Source organism: Leopardus geoffroyi, chromosome A2 (assembly GCF_018350155.1).
Source record: "Leopardus geoffroyi isolate Oge1 chromosome A2, O.geoffroyi_Oge1_pat1.0, whole genome shotgun sequence".
Lineage (NCBI taxonomy): Eukaryota > Metazoa > Chordata > Mammalia > Carnivora > Felidae > Leopardus > Leopardus geoffroyi.
In genome coordinates this window covers 1,647,644-1,670,429 of record NC_059331.1, presented here as the reverse complement: position 1 = coordinate 1,670,429, position 22,786 = coordinate 1,647,644, and the positions used below count along the sequence as shown (strand labels likewise).

Sequence of the window (22,786 nt, the reverse complement as noted above, 5' to 3'; positions counted from 1 at the left end):
CCAAGAGTCGGATGCTAAACTGACTGAGCCCCCAGGCATCCCAAGAATAAATATTCACTAGTTTGTGTTTATTTTCTTTCTTATTCTATGGCTGTTTGTATGGCACCTCTTTGGATGTGAATAAAGGTCTGATCTAATCCAGTGGTTCTCACCCAGGGGCAGCTCTGCCCTCAGGGGACACCAGGCGGTGTCTGGGGACATCTGTGGTTGTCACACAGGGGGGAGGGGGCCCTGGCACTGAAGGAGTGGGGCCACAGATGTTGCTCGGGCCACACAGCACCCAGGACACCCCAGAGAACAGCCCAGCCCAGTGTCCAAAGTGCCAGGGGGGCAGAGACCCCACCCTAAACTGTTTCCCCATTTTGCCTTATTTGCGCCCACCGTGGAAGAAATACTGCCCGTCCCCAGGGTTGTCTAATCCTTATGTGCACTGGAAGGTCAGATCTGTCTGGGGGTCACTGCCCCCCCTTTCTAGTTACCTCTGCTTCACGATATACCCCAGGGCGGGGGGGGGGGCCCTCCGTTGTCCTTGCCTTTCACACATTTGCTCATGTGATTCTTCTGCAGGAGCCCCCCCCAAACCTAGCATGGCTTCCTGGCCCTCGACTCAGATCCCAGGCAGGGCCTGGTGACATCCCTTAAGGCTCTGGTTTTAGGTGAACTTCACCCCAGGTTGTTCCCCTGGACCCTCAGCAGGGGCAGAACCGGGAGTCAGCACGGTGACCGGCTGCCCACCACCCACCTGCCCCCAGCTTGCCACGGCTCCTGGGGGCCCCCTGCGGCTCTGCTGGCCCAGGCAGGTCCGGCCAGGTCGGGCGCCTGGTGCCATCACGTGCTTCCTGCGTTGCGGCGACGGGTGAGGAATGTTCCCTGGGCTGACTCAGCGTAGCTGCCTGGTCTCCCGGGGCCACGGCTGGGCCGTGAGTCAGTGACGGACGATGACACCAGCCAGGAGGAGGCTGGAGTCTGCTGCACGGGCTGGTGGTGACACAGCCGGTGTCCGTTCCTGGCGTCTCCGCGTGCTCACGCACACACACACACACGCGTGCTCACCCATACACTCACATGCACACATACACTCGTACGCCCACAGACACGCGTGTGCATGCAGTATACATACACACCGACACGCACACGTATAAACACATCTGCTCGCACGACGCGCATTATGACATACAGACGTGCACACGTATACTCACGTAAGTACACACACGCACACGCCCACACATACATGCTCGTGCACGCACACGCACGCACACATCTATGCGCAGACGTGCACATGCACTCACGCGTGTGTATACACACATGCACACAAGTGCCCCGAACATTCACACACACTCCTGCACACAAGTTCGTGCACATGCACACGCACGCACACCCCCAGCGCAGCCATCTCGGCCGTTCTCTGGGGCCTGGGTCATAACCCAGCCCAGAGGCAGCCTCTCGGGACATTGGGCCTGGAACAGAAAGCCAGCCACTCGGGGGCTTCACGCTTCGGAGAGAGGCCACAGTTGGGGGTGGCCACGCGCTGCAGGGGTCCTGGAGTCCTGGCGGACACTTCTGAGTGTGGATGCTGAGCAGGATTCCCCGGCCTTCCAAGGAAAACAGGCCATGGGGCCAGCCCGTTTGTTCTCCATTCGCATCTATATTTAGCGCTGAGTAATTTAGATATTTTTAAGCCCAACCAAGGGCAGTTTTCCCTGAGTTGGATGTTTTGTGGCTGCTTTGAAGCTCTCTGCTGAATCAGAGCCCTCTGGAAACCCACACGTGGGCTCTGTGCTCCCAGAACAGACACACTCAGGCCTTTTCTGACCCAAAGCGGGGCTGGATGTCTGCCGGGAGGGACGGGGAGCCAGGCAGTGTGGAAGGATTTTTTTTTTTTTTTCTAATTGAGACTTGTACGGAGGTCACCGTAGATTCATGTGCAGTTATAACAAATCAGAGAAGCATTCCACATGTCGTTCACTCTGTTTTTCCCGACGGTAACATTCTGTGGAAGTGTGACCAGCGCCACGAAAAGCCCCTCCCACCAAGGCCGCCACCCCCAACCTCAGCAACCATGAACCTGTCCCCCATCCTGACGACAATTTTGTCTTCTCAAAAACGGTGTGTAAATGGTGTATAAACACAGACCATGTAACCTTTGGGGATTGGCTTTTGCCATGCAACATAACTGCCTGGAGATCTCCCGAAAGTGTTGTGTCAACCCTCCTTTTTTTTTTTTAATCATTATTGCTAAGTAGGAAATGTTTTGAAAATCCCAAGCCTGCCTTTACTGTTCTGTGGCCGTAGTGAGGGTGCCCTCTGCTCCCTGGCGGGGCGTCTTCCCAGACCCCCCCACCTTGGGCGTGACGCCCGGACAGGTCCTCCTGGGAACTTCCCCAGCCTGAACGCTGCAGACACTGGGCCGTTCTCGGGGGGGCGTCCCGGGCACTGTGGGAGCTGAGCGGGGTCCTCCACCACACCCCCTCGGTGGCAGGATTCCCCCAGTCCTGATGACCAGAGACGTCCCCAGACAGGGCCCCGTGTCCCCTGGGGGCAGCATCGCTCGTTAGAACGACGATACTAGAGCTCACTAAATGAAGGCTGTGGGAAGAGTAGAATTTTCCCTGCTGTAAGGAAGAGGAAAAAATGTGCACCGCCGAATTGTAAGAATAAATTAACACCACCCATATACTGCTGGTGTGGATGTAAAATGGTGCAGCCGCCCTGGAAAACGGCTTGGCACTTTCCTTAAAAATTGAACATGCAAATTACATCCCTCGGCGTTTATCTCAGAGAAATATATAGACTTGTGTTTGCACAGAAATCTGCACGCCCTTGTGGCAGCCGTACGTGATGGCCAGAAACTGGAATCGGCAGGTGCACCGCCCAGCCGGGGCCGGTCCACGCGGGGAACGCCGCTCAGCAGTGACCTCGTGGCGCGCGCAACAGGCTGGGCGCATCTCCACAGGATTAAGCGCAGTGGGGAAAAATCCCAAAAGGTCATGTGCCCTGTGGTTCCACACGTGCAACGGTCCCGAAACGGTGGCAGCTTGGGAAAGGAAAACGTCATCGGAGGTCGCCGAGAGTGGGGGGCGGGGAGGGGCGGGGACGGAACCGCCCTGAGGCTTCCGTGCATGCGCGTCATGCTGACCGCGGGTTTTGCAAGGTGTTTCCAGAGGGGAAACCGTGCATAGGGTACGCACGTCTCCGCACGTCTCCGCCCTTTCCTACCACTGCATGTGACTCTCCAGGCACCTCAAAAATTTTAATTGAATTAAAAATAAATTAATAAAAATGTTTTCGGAAAGAAAAAAGATCACCCCCTCCCCCAAACAATAGCGAAGTGGGAATCATTGGCGCCATAAAGGGTTGGTTTTCTCGGTGGGCGAGCAGGTGGGGAGCCACTCTGACGGGCCCTGAACACCCAAGTCCTGAAGGTGCGGGGAGGTGGGGTGGGGAGCAAACAGACCACGGGGCGTTAGCTGCTCAATAAAAGCAGCAAATACCCCACCACCACCCCCTCCACGGAGCAGCGGTCCTGGGAAAATTAGTGGAAGGGCTACTTGGGATTTGGGAAGAGGGTTTATCTGGAATCATTTGCCTGTGCTAAATGGGCTACTCTGAGCACACCATCCACACTCAAAGACACTGCAGGGGGAGTGAATACAGCCCCCCCCCCCCCGCCCAAATTCATTTCCACCAGATCCTCAGCATGGGGCCTTAAGTGGAAATAGGGGCTTTGCAGATGCAATTAGTTAGGAGAAGTCGTACGGATGAGTGTCCTTAGAAGAAAGCCATGTGAGGACAAGGCAGAGATTGAGTGATGTGGCCACGCCAGGGACCGCTGGCCACACCAGCCACTGGAAGAGGCAGGAAGGACCCTCCCTGGGCCCTCCAGGGGGAGCGCAGCCCTGCCCCACCTGGATCTTTGACATCTGGCCTCCAGAATGTGGGAGAACAATTTCCTGCTGTTTTCCATACCCCAGCCTGTGGTCATTTGTCCCGACCACCCCAGCACATCAGAAAGCTCTGGAAAACCCTGCAAAACCAAGTGGGCTCCCTGCACCGCCCTCCCGCTGCCCCCAGAAGCCTCTCCTGGGCCAGAGCGGGAGCCAGAACTTCTCGCTCCTGCGGAGAGCCCCGGGAAGCCTTCTGTGGGAGCCCAGGTCACTCCGCGTGGCTGTGTCCCAAGGACAGCCAGATCTGGGGTGGGAAGCCAGAACTGGGCACTGACAGCCACGGCCTCCCCCTGCGTACCACCACCCTTAGCTTGGTTCTCGGGGCAGTGACTGGTGCGTGGTGGGCCCCCCTGGGGTGGTTTGTGGGGCAAATTAGCCCGTGGATGAAGGAAGTGATGCCAGACCCGGGACCCACGGCACATAGATGCTGCCCAGGTGACCCACCTTGATCCAGAGCCAAGGTCTCACCCAGACGACTCTGCCCCCCAGGGAACTCGGGCCATGTCTGGGCACATCTGTGGCCATCACCACTGGGACGTCCTGGCATCGAAGGGTGGGGCTGGGAACGTCCCCAGAACGCCCCCGGAGAGTGACCCTGCCCAGTGTCAGTGGTGCCGGGGGGCCTGGAGTGAGGCAGGGATCCGAAAAAGTGTCCCTTGAGGCCCTCATTCCAAGCCAACCACGAGTGGACTCTGTGGTCTGGTGAACCATCCTGAGACCCTGGGTGGTCTCAACCAGGGAGCACTTACCCCCGACCAGCCCAGGGGGACTGTGGGAGACGGCTCCCTAGTCCTCCCACCGCCCCCACCCCGACCTGGGCACACGGGCGCCACGGCTCAGGTGGGGCACCAGGAGGCCCTGAGGCTTCCGGAAGGGGCGTCCTGCCTCTCTGTCCCCGTGGGGCCTCAGCAGCCAGTTCACATCCTGTCTGCTTCCCCTGCAGCCCTCTGGACGACAGGGGCCCGGAGCTGATGGCAGACAATGTCAGCCACTAACAACATAGCCCAGGCCCGGAAGCTGGTGGAACAGCTCCGCATCGAAGCCGGGATCGAGCGCATCAAGGTGAGCCTGGCAGGCGGGCGGGCAGAGGGGCCGAGAAGGGAGGAGACCCTGCAAGGAGGCCCGGTTCGGGAGGGGGGGCTTTATTCCACCTGTGCCCCTTGCTGTGTGAGCTTGGGCCACTCACTAACCTCTCTGAGCCCCAGATTCCTCAATGGGAAGACACAGCTGACACAGAACCTGTGTCATGGGCTGTTGCGGGCATCCCGTGTGCCGCAGAGCTTTGTCAGTGCCGTGGGACCAGAGGCAGGGCTGAGCCCGCCCCCAGCCCTCAGGGCCCTTCCCCACCCCACCCCACCCCACCCCACCCCACCCCCTGCCCCCGAGAGCCCTAGGCCACCCGCATGAGGCAGGCACTTGCCCATGGGCTCTGTCTGGCTCCCTGGTGCAACAGACACAGACAGAAGGTAGAGATGTGGTCCAGAGACGGCAGGACTCAGGGCCCTTGGCCGTCTACGTTCTTCACTTATGCCTCATTTGAATTTTTTTTGAAATAAGCGTGTTTGTTTTTTATACTAAAAAAAGAAAACGGACAAGTAGTTCCTGTGCACAGACACTTAACCCATCAGGGACCAGAGACCCGAAACAAAGTAGCTCCTCAGACAGACCTGTTCTTTTTCCTAATAATTTGCATAACATGAAGTTAACTGTTTCTTTTAAAGGGCACTGACAGTTTGGTAGCTTTTTGTACATTCACAGAGTTGTGCAAGCATCATTGCAGAATATTCTAGCAGCCCAAAGGGAAATCCTGTCCCCGCCAGCTGTTACCTCCACCCCTTCCCCAGCCCCCAGCCCCCACGAGCCCTCTTCCCATCCGTGGATGACCCTGTTCTGGACGTTTCACACACACGGACTCACACCCCGTGTGGCCTCTCGTGTCTGGTTCCCTCCCTGAGCGTCGTGTGTTCAGGGTCGGTCCACGGGGCGGCGGGGGTGGGCGCCTCGCTCCGGCTTGAGGCTGCGGACGTGCGCGTGCACGGTGGACACGTTGTGTTTAATATAGGTGAATTTTAAGTCCACAAGGGGTCATCAGGACGACATCCAGGGCTCACGGATTTCTCCCATAAACATGGCCGGGGCCAGCCATGCAGTCGTGGCCTCTTACATGAAAGAGGTGACTGATTCTTTTCAAAGTCACCTGCTCATCAAACCCATGTCTTTGCAAAGGAGGTCAAGGCACCTCCAATAATGGTCTCGTGCCCCAGGCCCCAGCTAGTGAGTGACCGGAAGTTTCCCCGTAGAAGACCCGGGTGGTTCCCGTGTCTACATCGGCCCTGCTTCAGCCGCCCCCTGGATCAGTCAGGGCTGTCCAGAGAAACAGAGCCAACAGGATGTGTATAGAGGGAACGAGAGGTATTCAGGAATTGGCTCACAGAACCGTGGAGGCTGGCGAATCCACAGGGCAGACTGGAGACTCAGGGCAGAGCTGATGCTGCAGCTCGAGTCCCCAAGGCTGCCAGGAGGCAGAATTCCTGGTCTCTGAAGGCCTTCAACTGATTGCATGTGGCCCACCCACATTTAGAGGGTCATATGCTCTACTCAGAGTCAGCCAATTTAAATGTTAATCTCAGGTTAAAATGACCTTCCCAGTGACATCTAGACTGGTGTTTGGCCAAGTACTTGGATACCGTGGCCTGGCCAAGTGGACATATAAAATCAAACATCAACCCCACGGATCTCTTCAGACTTTGATTTTCTGAGCACCCGCCATTCCCTGGTCTCTGGCGGCAGATGGGCTCCCGCAGACTCACACCTGACTGACATCCCTCAGTGGAAGGACATGCACAGCAGTGCCAGGTGGAAAGGCAGGGCTGCTCCAGCCCCCCAAGTTGCGGGGGGAGCCTCCCCCGAGGTGTCTGAATGTTCCAGAACCCTGAGCATTCAAAGGATTCATTCGGGCTGGAAAAAGAGAAAGCCTCAGTCAAAGCGGCTGCCCTCTGGTGAGCCGGTGCGGCCACAGCCCTGACGGAGAGCGTGATTCACCAGCCTGTTTGATGTTGGGCAGGGCCACTCCTCCCCCCCAAGCCCCCCCCATCCCCTCCTACCCCTGTCCCGCCTGAGGCTGTGCACCCCCAAATCTGTGGCCAGAACCTTGAACGTCGGTACGCCTGAAAGGCTGGGGGAGCCAGCGCCTGGCAAGTGGCAGCGTGGCGGGCATGGGGGCGGCCCCGGCGCTCAGGGCAGAGCCTGCCTGTGGATGCCAGGGTGTCAGCGGGGGCCACATGCCGGAGCCACAACATCAGTTATTTCCAGGGTCCGGAGGCTATTCTGGTTGTTTCCGAGAGTTGCTTTCCAAATACAACTCGAGAAACCAAGCTCCTTTGGCTCATCCGAGGCAGGCCTGGGAGTGGCCAGCATGCTCAGGACAGTGGCAATTGTCACTGCATGTGGGTAGCAGTGTCCCCGCGGTGAACCCAGAGGCCGGCCTGGAGACCCGGCAGCACAGGGGACAAGGTCGGGCGGCCTTGGCTTGTGGGGTGCAGGGTCCAGGGTGCAGAGGCGCCACCCCGCCGGCAGACCTGAGGGGAGTTCTCAAAGCCTCCCTCACCCCTGCCTAGTCTCGTCCGCTCACACCCACATGGCTGCTCCTTTGTCACCTTGCAGGTGGGAAGGCAGGGGGCCGAACCGTGCTGGCTGTTCCTGCAGCACAGAGGAGACCGGGACCCCTTCACCCAGCCCCCAGCCCCCAGCCCTGCCCGGGTGAGCAGAGTGGGGTGGCACCCTCTGCTGTGACCCCGCCGGCCCCCCAGATCCCTGGGCCCCGGCCAGCTCGGGCTGCCAGAGATGCAACGTGGAAGGGGCTGTGTGGCGGCCCCTCCGACGTGGACAGGCTCTTCCAGAGTCGCCTGGTCTGGGGCGGGGGTGGGGGAGGGGTGGACCTCGGACTAAATCCTAAAGAGGGCTCTGTCTCTCCCTGACCTTCTGTCCAAAATCTGGGCAGCTCCTGCCGAGGGACCCAGTCCCTTCTTTAATCTTTTTTAAATTGTGGTAGAACACACGTAACTTAAAACCTACCATTAGTGATCGCACACACGCAGAGTTGCGCAACCACCACCTTTGTCTAGTTCCAGAACATTCCATCACACCAAAAACTAACCCGGGCCTCATCAGCCGTCACCCCTCCCCCAGCGCCTGGCCCCGGATGAGCCCGTTCTGGACATTTCACACACGTGGACTCACACCCCGCGTGGCCTCTCGTGTCTGGTTCCCGCCCTGAGCGTCGTGTGTTCCGGGTCCGAACGCTGGGCGGCAGGCGTGGGCCTCTCGCGCCTGCTCACGGCTGAGTGTTGTGCGCGTGCGCGGTGCACACGGTCATCTGTGGACGTGCGCATGCGCGGGGGACACTGTGTGTATCCGCTCACCTGCGGGTGCTCCTGGGTTCTTCCCGCCGTGTTGGCAGTGGACGTGGCCGTGGCCGCCCTCCTGACCTCTCCTCTCCCGTCCTTGTGCCCACGCACAGGTGTCCAAAGCCTCATCGGAACTCATGAGCTACTGCGAGCAGCACGCCCGGAATGACCCCCTGCTGGTCGGAGTCCCCGCGTCCGAGAACCCCTTTAAGGACAAGAAGCCCTGTATTATTCTGTAGCGTTGTCCCTCCGTGTGTCCCTGCCTGTGTCTCTCGCTCCGCTAGGGCGTCTGCACTACGCACTCCGGCAACGCCTCTCGTGTCCCCAAACCTCCGGTTCCGGAAGGAACGCGAGCCGCTGCCTCCACGGATGGGGTAAACGCCTCTCCCGGCCCGGCCAGAAGATGACGCTGGGGCCGCGGCCGCTTGCCATCAGGAGTAACAGAGATCCCGAGTGACGTGGTAACAATTTTCGGAAACTCTGGGTTGCCGGGGGGCTGCGGTCCAGAGCCCGGCCGCGCCCCGAGAAGGGACGAAGGACTGGCCGCTGGCCCCGGGCGCCCCGGCGGGGGGCCAGTCTCACCCGCTGGGCCGTTTGTGAAACACTTGCCAGGTCCCTGCTGCCATGCTTTTTTTCTTCTCCTAAGCAGAGGAAAATTGGGTGGTGGGGGGGCGGGTCATGGGAAACCTCTTTGGAAACTGGTCTCCTTTTCAGTTAAGCGATTGTTACTCGGCAGCGCTGGGCCCAGAGCTGGGGGGCTGAGCCTGCAGCTGACGGTTGTGGAAAATGCACCCAGGGAATTTAGGGGCCGGGAAGGGGGCTTTGTCTGTGAGGTGCACCCCGCGTGGCCAAGTGTCGCCCTGCTGTGTGGCACGTGTGCGGCCTCTATACCGCATGCACCAGCCAACAGCCAGGCCGTGGCCCCCCGCCCTTTCCTGGGACCCCACCCATCCCACAAAGGGATTCTCCGCAACTTGTCCCGCCCACCGGAATGGCCGGCGGCGTTCCGTCTGGTGTTGAGCACGAAACGTCGACGTGGGCCGTGGTCGCACCTGGCCCTTCCGGGTTGTTGTGTCGTGTTGTGCTTTTTTCCACTTTAGCGCATCGCTATGGCCATTTTGCAAACAGAAATGCAGCCAGAGGAGGCCCTTCCTGGGGGGGCCAAAAGGTGTTAGGTGACCAGAAGGAGCCGCAGGGCCTCACCCGTGTGACTCCTCGCCGTTCCCTTCCCTCCCCTGCAGCGGTTCGTCTTTAGTCCCTTGGCCTCTGGTACGACCCGGGCAGTTGAAGGAGCCGGAGGTACAGGGAGGGCACAGGGCACACCCGTCCCCACACCCCCACCCCCCCGCCCCGCACCAGGACAGGCCTCACCCCAGGGCCTCGTGCCGACCCCCATGCTCCTGCCCCCACTCAGCCCCCTGCTAGTGCCAAGGCCCAGATCCCACCAGCGCTACGCTCAAGGGGGCGGGGGATGTGTGCACGGGCCGGCGGGTGACTCCCCCCGGTGTGCGGGCTGTAGGCCCGGCCTCGCTCCCCGGCTCCCAGCTCTCTCCGGCCGGTCCGGGAGCACCAGGGGCTTGGGGGAGCCCAGGCTCTCCAAACCTGCGGTTGGATGGGGAAGCCTTGGCCGCCTTTCATTGGGCAGGGAGCCAGAGGGGGGCACTGTCCCCCACAGAGCAGCAAGAGGGAACAACACCCGTTCCCCACCGGGGAGGCTGGGACACAACAGGATCTCCCCAGAGACTGGGGGTGGGGGCGGCTGGCAGGGTGAGGCCTGTCCAGGCCACTTCTGTGCAAGAAGCCTTAATCCCTGGGGCCCAACCTTCCCCTGCGTCCCCACTGTCCTGGTCTAATGCTCTGGCCGTGGGGCCCCACCCCAGCGGCCCCCCAGAGAGGCCAGCGGGAGGGGAGGCGAGGTGAAACCCAGGAGCCCGGCTGAGGGCCGAGCGGTTGAACCGAGTCCGGCAGCCACAGCGCCCCCCCCCCCCCCAGCCCTGAAGTGAACCTAGGTCAGAGCCCCCCGGGGCTGAGGGGTCTGAGTAAACTAGGCCCAGAGAGGGTGAGGATGGGCCGTACCCCCCGCCCCCATCCTGCCCCAGGAGCCCCAGCCTCGGCCCAGGGAGGTGGCCGTCACAGGAGCCCCACCACGGGTGTCTTTCTGAGTGAGAAAAACCCTTCCTTTTGCCTTCTCAAGTAAATCTCCGTGTCTGTAGCGTCGACCTGGAGGGCATGTGCTTCCCAGGCCAGTGCCCTGCATGAACACGTGTGCAGGGCTCTGCGGGAGCTGGCGGGTGGCAGCCCGCATTCCAGCCACATCAAGAGGGGGCATTAAGGGCACGCCCCCCCCCAAAATAAACAGGGGCGGGAGACACAGGGTTTCCCTTTCTTTCGCCTGCCTGGGTGTCCCCCGGGGCTGGCAGCTGGGGCGCCTTCCCTCCCCTCCCCTCCCCCACTCCAGGAAGGAGCTAGAAGGCACACCCCTCCCCACAGCGGTCCCCCAGGCCAAGAATTAAGTGATTGGGTGGTGGTGACCTCTGGCCCCCAGGGATGTGCGGTCCTTCTTCCTGTGACCCTGGCTGACCCCCTCCATGTCCGGGCGCTGGACCTCCAGGCAGCTCATCCGTGTCTGTGGGGCCCCAGCCCCACCGAGCTCTGGGGGCAGGAAAAGGCCACCCGCCCACCCCGAGGGCGAGTGACCAGGAGCAACTTCCAGGCCCAGGGGAGGCCACCGAGGGTTGCTCGTCCTTCAAGAACACTTACAAAAAGCCAGCCTGCCACGGAGTCTCTGGAAAAGAAGCCGTAACCATTGCCAAACATTGCACAGACCGGTTCCGGTCCGCAGAAGCCATCTGTGGTTCTAGCAGGTTCTACCCCGTCTCCGTTTGGATGTTCAGTGGCTTTTATTTCTGATTTTAAAAAAGTTTCCAGGTGTCTACACCCACTTTGCAGTGTTTTAATATTGTGTGGAATTGTTCATACAGAGTGAACTGATCCCCAGTGCAAAGGCTCGCTGGTCCTTCTGTCCATGCCCCCTGCCTGCTGGGGGTGGGGGTCGGGGCAGGACAGGCTGGTCCCCTCCCCTGGCTGCTGGGCGGGTACCCCAGATGGAGTGTGGCCTCAGGCGGCCCCAGAGAACAGCTGTCAGCTTCGACAGGCTTTCCAGCCTGTTGTTAGAGAACCTCGAGGAGCGAAGTTCGAGGACCACTAGCCCTGTGCCCCGCGGTTCGAGATTGTTTCCGTCCAGCGTGGCCTGTAGGAGGGCGCATCACTCTGCTGAGGGCTTGGAGTGCTCCGGGCCTGTTGTCCAGTCACCAGGGGCCACCGGGGAGCCCAGGGGACAGGCCCAGTGAGTCACAGCGGTCCCAATTCAGACCAGACAGCGGAGAGTTCGATTTTTGGTAACAAATCTGTAAATGAGAGATTCCGACCCCCGAGCAGAGGACTTTGTGTAAGACATTTATAGATTCCACTACATAAACATGGTCTACTTTGCAGTCAAGTGCCCTGCCACCGGGCTATGCCTCTGAAATTACCCACTTCGTGTCAAAAAGCGTAAGATTAGAGGTCAATTCGAAAACTCAAATGGAGAATTAGGACCTTATGCGACAGCCCCACCTCTGGGTGTGCAAACAGCAGCCGCCAGGGTCCCTTAGCCGATGAAGGATAAACACGATGCGGTCCATCCACACGCCGGAATGTGACCCAGCCTCAGGAAGGAAGGACGTCCTGCCACCTGCCACCACGTGGACAGACTTGGAGGTCACGGGGTGCAGTGACAGGAGCCCGACACAGAAGGACACGTCCCGCGTGACCCCATGCACAGGGGGTCCCTAGAGGAGTCCCGCCCACAGAGAGAGTAGATGGTGGGAGCTAGGGCTGGGGGGGTCAGTGCTTCATGGGAACAGGGTTTCAGTCTGGGGAGATGGAAAGTTCTGGAGACGGGTGGTGGGGACGGCTGCACCACAGTGTGCATGTGCTTGAGGTCAGTGTACTTAGAATGTTAAAATGGTAAACTTCATGTCGTGAACTTCACCACAAAAAGGGAAAAACTCACAACCTTGCCGAACACCCCCCCCCGAATGGCTACAATGTAGGACTCGGTTGGCCAGGTCGTGCAGCCGGCCCGTGAGCGTGAATGCAGCACGGCCCACGTGGAGCTAAGCACGTACCTGCTGTAGCGCCTGGCACTCTGCTCACGCGCCTTCACCCGAGAGACCGAAACGTGTGTCCACAGAAGGTGCTGGGATGAATGTTCAGAGCAGCTTTTGTCCCAATCGTCAGAAACAAACTATCCCAGGCATTCAGCAACAGGTGAATGGATGAACAGACTGGAATCCGTTCCTGCCCCAGAGTCCCACTCCGCAGGATCGGGGGTCGGCCACTACCAAGTGTAGGAACCTAGCTGCCTCTCAGTAAGCCCGAAATAGACAAGAACATGGCCAGTAGAGTCCACTGATAGAGAACGTTCTGGAACAGGCGAGCCTGGGCACGGCCTGCGTGGTCAGGAGAATGACCCCCAAAGACGTCCACATCCCGACCTCCAGAACCTGGGGCTACGTCACCTTACGTGGGGCAAGAGGAATCCCGCAGAGAGGTGGAGCTGACCACGTAGAGATAGGGGTGACCCGGGGGCCCAGTGTCCCCACAAGGGCCTCACGCGTGGCGCCTTGGGAGGCCAGCAAAGGCAGGAACTATGTGAAGGAGGCCAATCTGAGAAGGCCCCACGCTGTGACATTCTGGAAGAGCCATGATATGGAAACCGTACAAAGATCGCGGCTGGGGGAGAGCGGAGAGCTCGGGGATGAGCACGGGGAGATTTTTAGGGCACCGACACTGTTCTGCAGGATGCGGTCACCATGGAGACGCAGCATCATACGTTCAGCAAACCCCGCAGAATGCCCCCCACCAAGAGGGAGCCTGAGCGGTAACCGTGGACCACACTGGTGCAGTGCACAGGCCGGCATCCTGAGCCTGAATCCGGCAGGCCTGGTCTCCCCAATCCAGGGGCCCGCTGGGCATCATGCCTCCAGAAAGGAGGAAGGAGGGCCAGACGCCGTACCTGAGCCCTGGCTAGGAGGGCAGACCCCACACCAGCGGTGCCAGGAGACCCCGAGGTGGGAGCCCCCCCAACTCCCCACCCCACCCCACCCCCGCACACTGTGATACCCACCCCCAAGAATGGAGCCATGCGTCCTGACCCACGCACACGGGGAAGGCCTGGTGGCTTTCCTGAGCTGCACATGCTCGGGGCGGGGGCTCCCGCACCTGCTGCCACCATCACGGGCGCCTCACCCGGGGGGGGGAGGGGGTGCAGGGGCTGCTGTGGCGAAGGACCACCAGCTGGGTGGCCCCAAACAACAGGCACTTTCGCGCTCGTGTTCCGATGCGCCTCCCGCCCCCTCGGTGGCTCCCGACGTCCCTTGGCTGGGAGCGTGGTCTCCCATCTCCGCCCATCGTCACCAGGCCCCCTCCGTGTCTCTGTGTCCCTTCTCTTCTTGTAGGGACACCAGCCGCTGGATGCAGGGCCCACCCAACTCAACCGCATCCCAACCAATTACATCTGCAAAGACCCTCTGTCCGAAGAAGGTCACCTTGTGAGGTCCCAGGTGGACGTGAATTTGGGGAAGACACCAGTCAGTCAGGTGCAGCAGACATTTCCAGGTGGTCTCACTTGACCGTAGAGATATCTCGTGCGCTCCCACCAAGCACGTCACTGACTCACTCACTACGGGCCTGTCAAACGGCTGCCGGTCCAGAGACAGAGTGAGGCCCACAAAGTCAACAGTCATAGCCGCACAAAGGAGGGGACGTGGCTCCACCTGGGTGGCATGGGGGGGGGGGGGGCGGAGGGTCAGGAGAGGCTTTGGACAGGGGCTCCAGCTGGGCTGGTGCATTGGGTTCAATTGGGTCCCCCCAAAATCCGTATTCTAGTCCTGACCCCCAGTACCTGTGAATGCACACTTAAGTGGAAATAGGAGATCTGCAGGTGGTGACACTGGGTTAGGGTGGCCCCACATCCGGTGACTGGGGTCTGCGGACGAGAAAGTTGGGACATTTGGGTACCAGGCTGCAGGGGAGACACGCAGGAGAGGCCAGAGCCGTGGCTCGGGAAGCTGGGAGGGGCGCCTCAGGGGAGCAGCCAGAGCCGGGGTCCGGGGACAGGATGCAGGGGCGGCGGGCAGAGGGCCGGTGGCACCCAAGGCTGGAGAAGCAGACAGAGGACAGAAAACAGAGGGTCTTAGGGGTCATGCCAAGGAGTCCAAAACGTTTCCGGTCAGCTCTGGGGACTGGAGGGACGGCAGCCAGCCAGAAGGGGCCATCGGGCCAGGAGGACCACTGAGTCAGAGTGGCCCACAGAGGCGGTAACCACATTCAGAATGGTGGTCATTGCGGTCACTACACAAACCATCTCCAGAGACCCCACCCTTTTCAACCCATGAGGGAAGCAACTGGAAAATTCTGAGTCACGAGGCCTCTCGGGGGACCAGCTGCATGATTTCTGGGACCCCTTGCTCAAGGTGAAAAATTTCAGGATGGTAACAGTGGAACATTCCAGCAAGCCCCACCCGGGTCCGTGCAGGCCACGTCCTCTCTCCCCCTTCCTCCCCCTCCCCCCACCCCATACCCCACTCCGAAGATGGTTTGTTAGGAGCAAGGGCACCTGTGACCCGCCCCACACCCGAGAAATGCAGGGAGACGCTCGGTGACCTCGAGTTCTACGCCACAAAACCTCTGCTCGAGAGATGGCGTAAACTTCCAAAAACCAACAAACAAAAACCCCGTGTCCCTGTCAAATGCAACTGACTGCATTTCATTTATGAAATCAAGAGGCGGATCTTTCACTCGGATCGCGTTTCCAAGATGCCGGAGACACAGCGGCCCCATCAGGGCGGCCGTCCAGTGTGCTTGGGGTCGTCCTCTGAGCTTCCTAGCACAAAGCACCCAGCAGTGCAGGGTGGGGGTGTGGATGCAGGGCAGAGAACCCGGAACTGGGACGCCCCATCTGCGTCCATCCCCAAAACTGACCTCAGCACCTCTTCCGGGCCTTTATGCTCTTCTCCAAGAGAAGGTGTGAGCGGGAGGCCTGGGCTCGAGACTCGAAGACCCACCAGCGCTTTGCAAATAGCGATTGTTGTTTCTCCCACAGTTTCTTCACCCTGTTTTGGTGTTTCTTCTTTGAAATGCATTTTGAGACCGTCCGCAGGGGGTTCTTCGTGGTGAAAAGAGGCCCCGGGGCACAACCAAGATGAAACTCTCCGCCCCCGTGACAGAAGCATCAAAATATGGGAAGGTAGACCGGCAGGGGCTACTCGCAAGGCTGGTCCCAACACTGTTTCCTTTCCGTGCCTTCCGGTTCCTGGCTCTGCAGAAGGCCACGCCGCCCAGGGTCGGCCAGGCTCGTTCAGAAGGCCTACTGGAGGACTTTGGGGATCAAAACGTACGGGAGGGACAAGGAGGGGGCCGCCCGCAAAGCTCCGGAGCCCCGCCCACCTCTCTCGTTGGGCCCATATGCGGGTTTTTCCCCCTCCATTGTGACCTGCCATGGCACAGGCTGCCTGCAGGCTGCTGTGACCTTGGTCGGGGCGGCTCTGCAGCCCAAGCAATCCCTGAAGGTGCTGGTGCAGAAGGGCGGCAGCTGCCCACCCCACTGGGAGCCGGGACGACTGGTCTCTCCTTGAAGGGATGTGGACAGCACAGCTCCACACCCACCAGCCGTGTCGACCTTGACCCTCTGTGTTTAATTCATTCTTCTCTGTACATGGCAGACCCCACTACAGAGAAGCCCCTGGAAACAGGCCGACAAGCCAGAGGAGAATGAGCACCACCAGGGAGCACTCGTGATCACTGGAAAGCGTGTAGCCGCACTGGGGAAAGGGCAGGAGGACGTTCATGAGCTGTGGTGCTAAAGCCATGCGCCGACTTCAATCCTGACCGTGGGGACTTGCGCCTTCGCTCCTCCCAAAGCCCGGGGCCCTGCGGTCCCCTCCCCTCCCGGCTGGCCCTAGAGGTTCCCAGGAAGCCCCCACGGGCGGGGAGCATCCCTCCCCCAGAGATCCAGCGACACGAGGGGGAACCCCACGTGAGGGGCCTCCAGGCCGCAGCAAGGGCTCGGGGATGGGGGATGGGGGTTGGGGGCTCCCCCGGGGCGACCGCATCAGGCTCCGCCCTTTGTGCAGCACGCGTGTGGCCGGACTGCGGAACCCGGCGCAGGGTTGACAGTGGAAAGAGTGACGTGAGGCCTCGCTGGCGAGCCGGCCCCAAGAATGTGGCACTCTTTCTGGCCACAATGTATCACTCTGGGAAGAACTCCAAGCCCAAGGTTGAGAGAGGAATCTTTCCTGCGCTCAGAACCCAGTCTGGCGGCCCACGCGGAAGCCAAACAGGGTCCAAACGGGGTGAGGTGCAGACCGGGCCAGCCAGCAGGTGTCCAGGGGCTCCATCCCGGCTCTGCCCCTCACTAGCCCTCGGAGCTCATGCAGGGACCACAGCCCTCCCGTTCCTTCCGTTTCCGTGGGGGGTCTGGGTGATGTCTCCTCACTCCGCTCCTCTATGACCAGGAAAACGAGAACGTTCAGGAAAAGCCCCGCGTTGTACTGCCAGGTGGTTTACCTGCCTCCAACCTGTTCCCTGCACATCAGGAGAATCGAGAGAGGTTCTGAGTTTGGCAAACGCTCGGGTCCCCACCCTCGAAGTCATGCGGGCCTGTCTCTGGAGAGGAGAGATTCTCAGACCAGGACAGTCTGGGCTCGAGCACGGGGTCAGAGCCTACCGTCCCCCGTCCCGGCTTCCGGGCAAAACAAAGCCCAAGCCGGGCCCTTAGTCCCAGCCCCCACTGGGACAAAGGAGCAGAAGCTGCCCTCCTCCCCCACCCTGCTGCTGTCCTGTCTGTCCAACAACCTCATCCTGGCCACCTTTGGAGCAGAGGGAGGGAGGGAGGACCTTCGTGTCTGGTCGCTTTCCTGGCCAGCACACTTCGAAACATACTGTCCGTGGGTTCCTGGAGGCTCCGTTCTCGGAAGACGGCTTCTCAGATGCCCAAGGCAGTGGACGTGGGCCAGGCCTGGGGAGCCTGCGGTCTTCCCTGGAGCGTTTCCGGAGGCCGGGAACCAGGGGACGCCTCAGCACCGGACCTGCACGGAGGCACAAGGTGAAATGGAAAAGCAACAGGCAGGACAGGTTCCACCACCGAGGTAGCTGGGGGACTTCCAGCAACTTCCGCCTCTGCACCCAGCTTCCTCCTCTGGAGAAAGAGGACAATCAGTGGCACCGAGGTGGTGGTCGTGAAGATAGTTAATAGGCACAAAGGACATGAGAAGCGTTGGAAAAGTAAAGCTGGCTGTGACGCTCTCAACTCTCAACGGCCTGTGGTGCAAATAAGTGACCACTGTCCCTTCTGACTCCTGCAAGCATTTCCTGCTAACTGCTGACCCCACGTTTACTATCTGTTCTCGGCCTTATCTCCCCAGTCAGACCATCCTGTCTGGGGGACGCGCAACGGGCTCACAGAAATAAACTGGTGGAAAAAATAAAAAATACATGTAAAGACAGCGTTGTCCACTGTCCTGGGGGCGGTGATCCAAGGCGACGCAAGGGGCATATAGGGTCCCGGAAGGCAGGTCCCTGCACGGTGGGGCTGGGGAGATGGAGGGGGTGCCTGTGGTCCGGTGTGTGTCGGGGGCAGTGTGTGTGCGTGTGTGTGTGTGTGTGTGTGAGAGCTGGAGTGGGGGGTGGGGTGCTGGTGTTGGAGCTGAGGACAATACCCTGGGGGTGGGGACAGTTGGGGATAGTGTCCAGGAGATGGTGTGGGAGACGGGGGACAGTGTCCCCGGGGACCTTGGTTCTGGGGTGGGAAGCTGGTATCCCAGGGGGACGTGTCCAGGGTGGGAGGGATGGTGTCCTGGGGGCTGGTATTGGGGGTGGGGCAGGCGAGGGGGCAACTGTGTGGGCGGGGGTTGAGGGGTCGTGTCCCCGAAGTACCCCGTGCCCCAGGGTGGGGATTCGGTGTCCCACCATGGGGGAACAGTGCCTGGGCAGGAAAGGGTGGTGGGGAGGGATGGTGTCCGGGGGGGGGGGGTACCCAGTACGCCAGGGTGGGGGTCCAGTGTCCGGGGGTAGAGGACGGTATCCCAGGGGGGCAGTGTCAGGGAGTGGGGATGGGGGGGCGGTGTCCCGGAGGGCTGGTGTCCTAGGGTGGGGGTCCGGTGTCCAGGGTCGGGGCTGGTGACCCCCGGGGATGAGGGGTGTGAGGGAAGGAGGGAGGGGGCGGTGTCCCAGGATGGGGTCGCCGGTGGAGGAACGGGTTCCGGGGGCCTCGGGAGCCAGTGAGCCAGCGGAGCCGCCTTCCAGCGTCTCGAACCCCCGAAGCCCCCGGGGAACAGAATGCACCCCCTTCTCTGGGCCTCGCGTCCACCGCCGATCCGGCAGGCAGCAGGAGGAGCGGAAGCAGGTGGCCGCCCTCCGGAGTCTCCCCGGAACCTGCCCCCTGACCCCACGCCTCCAGGCTCTTCTGGAGGCTGCGCACGAGGCGCGGGGAGAGGCGGGCCCTCCAAGGCGGCCTCCGATTGGCTGAACTTGCCGGCGACGAGGGCAGTGTTCACAAGTGCAGTCCGAGGGGCGGAGCCTCCAGCCCGGGGCCCGCCCACCCCCGAGGCAATAAAAGGCAGTAAGAAGCCCCGCCCCCCGGCTGTAAGTGGGCACGTGGGTGCAGAGCCCTTCTCTCTACTCCGGAGCCTGGGTGATCTTAACACACTTTTCGGCTTGTCACTTCCGATTAAATCTTTCCATGATTAATTACAGCTTGTGGCCTACTCACACACAGGAGTCCTATACAGCTCTTTCTTGTTTTGTTCAGTGCAAGTATGACTCAACTATTAAATGAGACGTATTATTACATGAGACATATTTATACTAAAAAGTTACTTATTGTTGAAAAAAAATTTAAAAAAAAAAAGTTACTTATCGTTTATCTAAAACCCAAATGTAACTGGGTATCTTGCATTCTATCTGGCAACCCTATTTATAAGAATTTGTTCATCATTGTGACCACCTGATCAGTGGGGCCACGGACCCCAGACTGTGAGCTCCAGGAGGGCAGGCACCTGTCAGTGTTCCCTGCTGTCCCGTCCCAAGCAGGGTCTGACCAAAGGAGCTGCCTGTGGTAGGCTGAACAATGGTCCCCACAAAGATATCCACATCCTGATACCTGGAACCTGCGTATCTTACAAATTTTGCTGATGGGACTAAATTAAAGATCTTGAGATGGGGAGAATATCCTGGATGGGGCGGGGTGGGGGGGGGGCGCTGGCGGGGAAGGGAGGCACAGCAATGGCATCACAAGGTTTCTGATAAGAGGGAGGCGGGGGGGGGGGGGCGCCTGGATGGCTCAGCCGGTTGAGCATCTGACTTCAGCTCAGGTCATGATCTCGAGGTTCATGAGTCCAGGCCCCACACTGGGTTCACGGCTGCCAGCGCAGAACCCTCTTCAGATCCTCTGTCCCCCCTCTCTCTGGCCGTCCCCTGCTTGTGCTCTCCCTCTAAAATAAATAAACACTTAAGAAATTATGCGGGAGGCAGGAGGGTCAGAGCGGAGGAGAGAAGTAAGGTGACGCTAGAAGGCACAGGAACGGGCATGTGAGGCAGGACCACGAACCAAGGGATGGGAGGGCGCTTCTAGAAACTGGACAAGGTAGGGATGTGGATTCTCCCCTGGAGGCTGCAGAAGGAACACAGTCTTGCAGAAACCTTGAGCTCAATAAGACCGATTTCTGCCTTCTGTCCTCCGGAACTGTAAGAGAACAAATCTCTTCTCTTTAAGCCACTACATTTGTGGTGACTTATTACAGCAGCCATAGGAAATTCACTCAGTGCCCAACAAATATTTGCTGAATGAGCAAAAGAACGTCTGAGAGAATGCAAAAGGCAGCTATGGAATACGGTGTGGGTCAGAGCCAGGAGACCACACTGGCCTCCCGTGTGTCACCAGTCATGAGACCCTTGGCCATGAGATCATTCCAGAGCCTTGGTTTCTTCATCTGTAGTGTGGGGTCCCTCCTGCCAGCCTCAAGGACCGTGAGGGGTCAGGAGACGACTGGACAGTGGTCACAGGGTGTGTGTGGAGCCAGCTAGAACCGCGACCTTCCCTCTCATCTCCAGCCAGACTCCAGCCATCTCAGTGTCCTTTCCGGAGCCACCTGCTCCGTCACCTGCCAGGACCTCCTCTAAGAACTCTCGTGTATTCACACTCATGTTTACAATGACTCCATTTCAATAATTACCGCGGGTTCCTGGAGGTGGCAGCTGAGGCAAGGGGAGATAAAGTCAATACCCCAAGGTTACCCAGCTGTTCAGTTGTAAAGTGTGGAACGAGCCTAAGGTGTGGCCCACTCCTGTGTCCTCTCTGTGCCTCGGTCCACCCTCACCAAGCCGACCTTCTTCTCGGGGACATGGGAGCCCCCGCGTGCAAAGGGTGTGGCGGTCAAGACTGGTTCTCAGCAGAGTAGACCTGTCACACCCTGAAAGGAGGTGAGAGGTCAGAGCCCCACCTTGCCCTGGAGATGGAATTCAGCTGTGGGATGTCATGGATTCCTGGAGGCCAGAATGTCTGGCTCACCTGGCGTGGGGGAACGCCCTTGAGACCTCCCTCTCCCTCACCCCAACCAGGAAATATGGGGGTCTCCCCGCTCCAGGTCTGCCCCAGGGAGATGCCGGTCTCCAGGGGGCTGTGTGTCCTCGCCTGCCCTTTACTAACCGACCGAGGCAAGCCTTGGGTCAGCAGGGAGGAGGGGGAGGAAGGGGAGCAGGGGGAGGAGGGCCAGAAGAAGGAGAGGCGGGTGGCCAGCCTGGGTGGAGGAATCCCCAAACCAGCTAAAAATAGCCAGGGAAATTATTCCAACACCTTCCCAAAATAGAAAACAACCTCCCCGCCCAACAAAAGGCTCGGGCAGCTGGGGGGGGGGGGGGACAGGGAGAGGGGGCGGTGATGAAGAAAGCTGGCCTCGGGCAACCCCTCCCCATGCCCAAAACTTGCCAACCCCCTCACGCTCTATCTGCCCAGCTGCCCTCCCCAGGGCTGGCTGTGCGCTCACCCCGGGATCCGGACGGCGGGCACGCCCAGGAGGGGTGGGGACCCTGGAAAGTGGATCCCGACACTCCCCCCCCCCCCCACCCGCCGCCGGGGCCCAAGGGCCGCTGACCGGGGGAACTGGGAGGGCCCGCCACCCAGGCTAAAAATAGCCCGCATCTCCGCCCAAGCTATTTTTAGTCCCTTCCCCGAGGCCTCAGCACAAAGGCAGCCACCGATGGGCACACCCCGCCGGGCAGCCCGGGCGCCTCTGGCCACCGCAGCGGCCGGAGTTGGGGGCAGACCCACAGTGCGGACAGATGTGGCTTGAGCGCCCGATCTGCCGGCTGGCGCCAGGGCGCCCCCAAGCCCTCCGTGAGCCCTCCTGCTGCCAAAGAGCGAGGGAGACACGCGGGCAGGGGGTCTGGGCCCCAGAAGGCGCCGGGCCTGCCCTCTCTCTGGATCGGGGAAGAGTGGGGGGGGGGGGGTCTCGGATCCCCGAAATGACAACCGAGCAACGGGCAGCCGCTGCCTCAGTGTCCGCATCTGTGAAACGGGAGCCAGCGGCGCACAGCGCGCGGCCTCGGCCAGGCGGGGCCGCCGGGCCCGGGTGCCTTCCGTTCCTCCGGTCCCGCTCCCGCCCGGGCGGCTCCAGAGACGCAGGGGCTGATGTCATCGCAGCCCAGTCCGGCCTCCGGCGCCGCCGTCATGGGCGTTACTGCGCCAGGGAATCCCGGCCCCCGCGCGGGGCCCCCGTGGAAACCCGTGACGCCAGCGCCGCCGCCGCCGCAGGTCTTCCGGCCGGCGTCCGGGCGGGGCGGGGCCGGGGCGGGGCGTGCTCCCGCGCGGCGCCCCACCCCCACGCGTCCCAGGGCGCGCATGCACGGTGCACCAAGCCCGCGCGCGCCCTCGCAGGCCCGGGGTGTGTAGGCCTGCGCGGCTGGTGGGGGCGAGCGCGTGCGTGCTCCGAAACCCCCGGGCGCGGTCCCGCGTGGAAGGCACGTGGGCAGGCGTGCCCGGCCCTGGCCGGCTCTACGGAGGGGCTGGGAACGCAGGCCTGACCCTCCGGGGCCTGTCCGGGATGTGTGGGGTGGAGGAGGGGAGCGGGGGCACCCAGCCCGGACACACATACACAGGCGCACACTCACACACTCACCGCCGGGCTCCCTGGCCTGTGGGTGTGGGGCCGCAGCGATGACTCCGAGCCTGTTCACTGTCTCCCCGCCAGTCTGGGAGCTAATTACTGTCAGGACGAGACGGGTTGGCTGGAAAGATGAACAAATCGCAGTGTGTCTGCAGCACGTCTGGGTCTGCAGGCCCACCAGCGTCTGTTCCCAGGGTGTGGGGCATGACAGCCGTGCCGCTGTGCGTGCAGG

The 22,786-nt window shown here is 60.8% G+C and overlaps 1 protein-coding gene across 1 annotated transcript in view; it reads left to right on the top strand.

Annotated features, from left to right (window-relative positions):
* Positions 1-11,291, top strand: part of GNG7 (G protein subunit gamma 7) — a 119,921-nt gene extending 108,630 nt beyond the window's left edge. The window contains exons 3-4 of the mRNA XM_045491371.1: positions 4,888-5,006; positions 8,464-11,291. Coding sequence (XP_045347327.1) covers positions 4,926-5,006; positions 8,464-8,589 — 207 coding nt within the window. The 5' untranslated portion in view covers positions 4,888-4,925 and the 3' untranslated portion in view covers positions 8,590-11,291. The remainder of the gene's footprint in view (positions 1-4,887; positions 5,007-8,463) is intronic.
* The last annotated feature ends 11,495 nt before the right edge of the window (positions 11,292-22,786 follow it).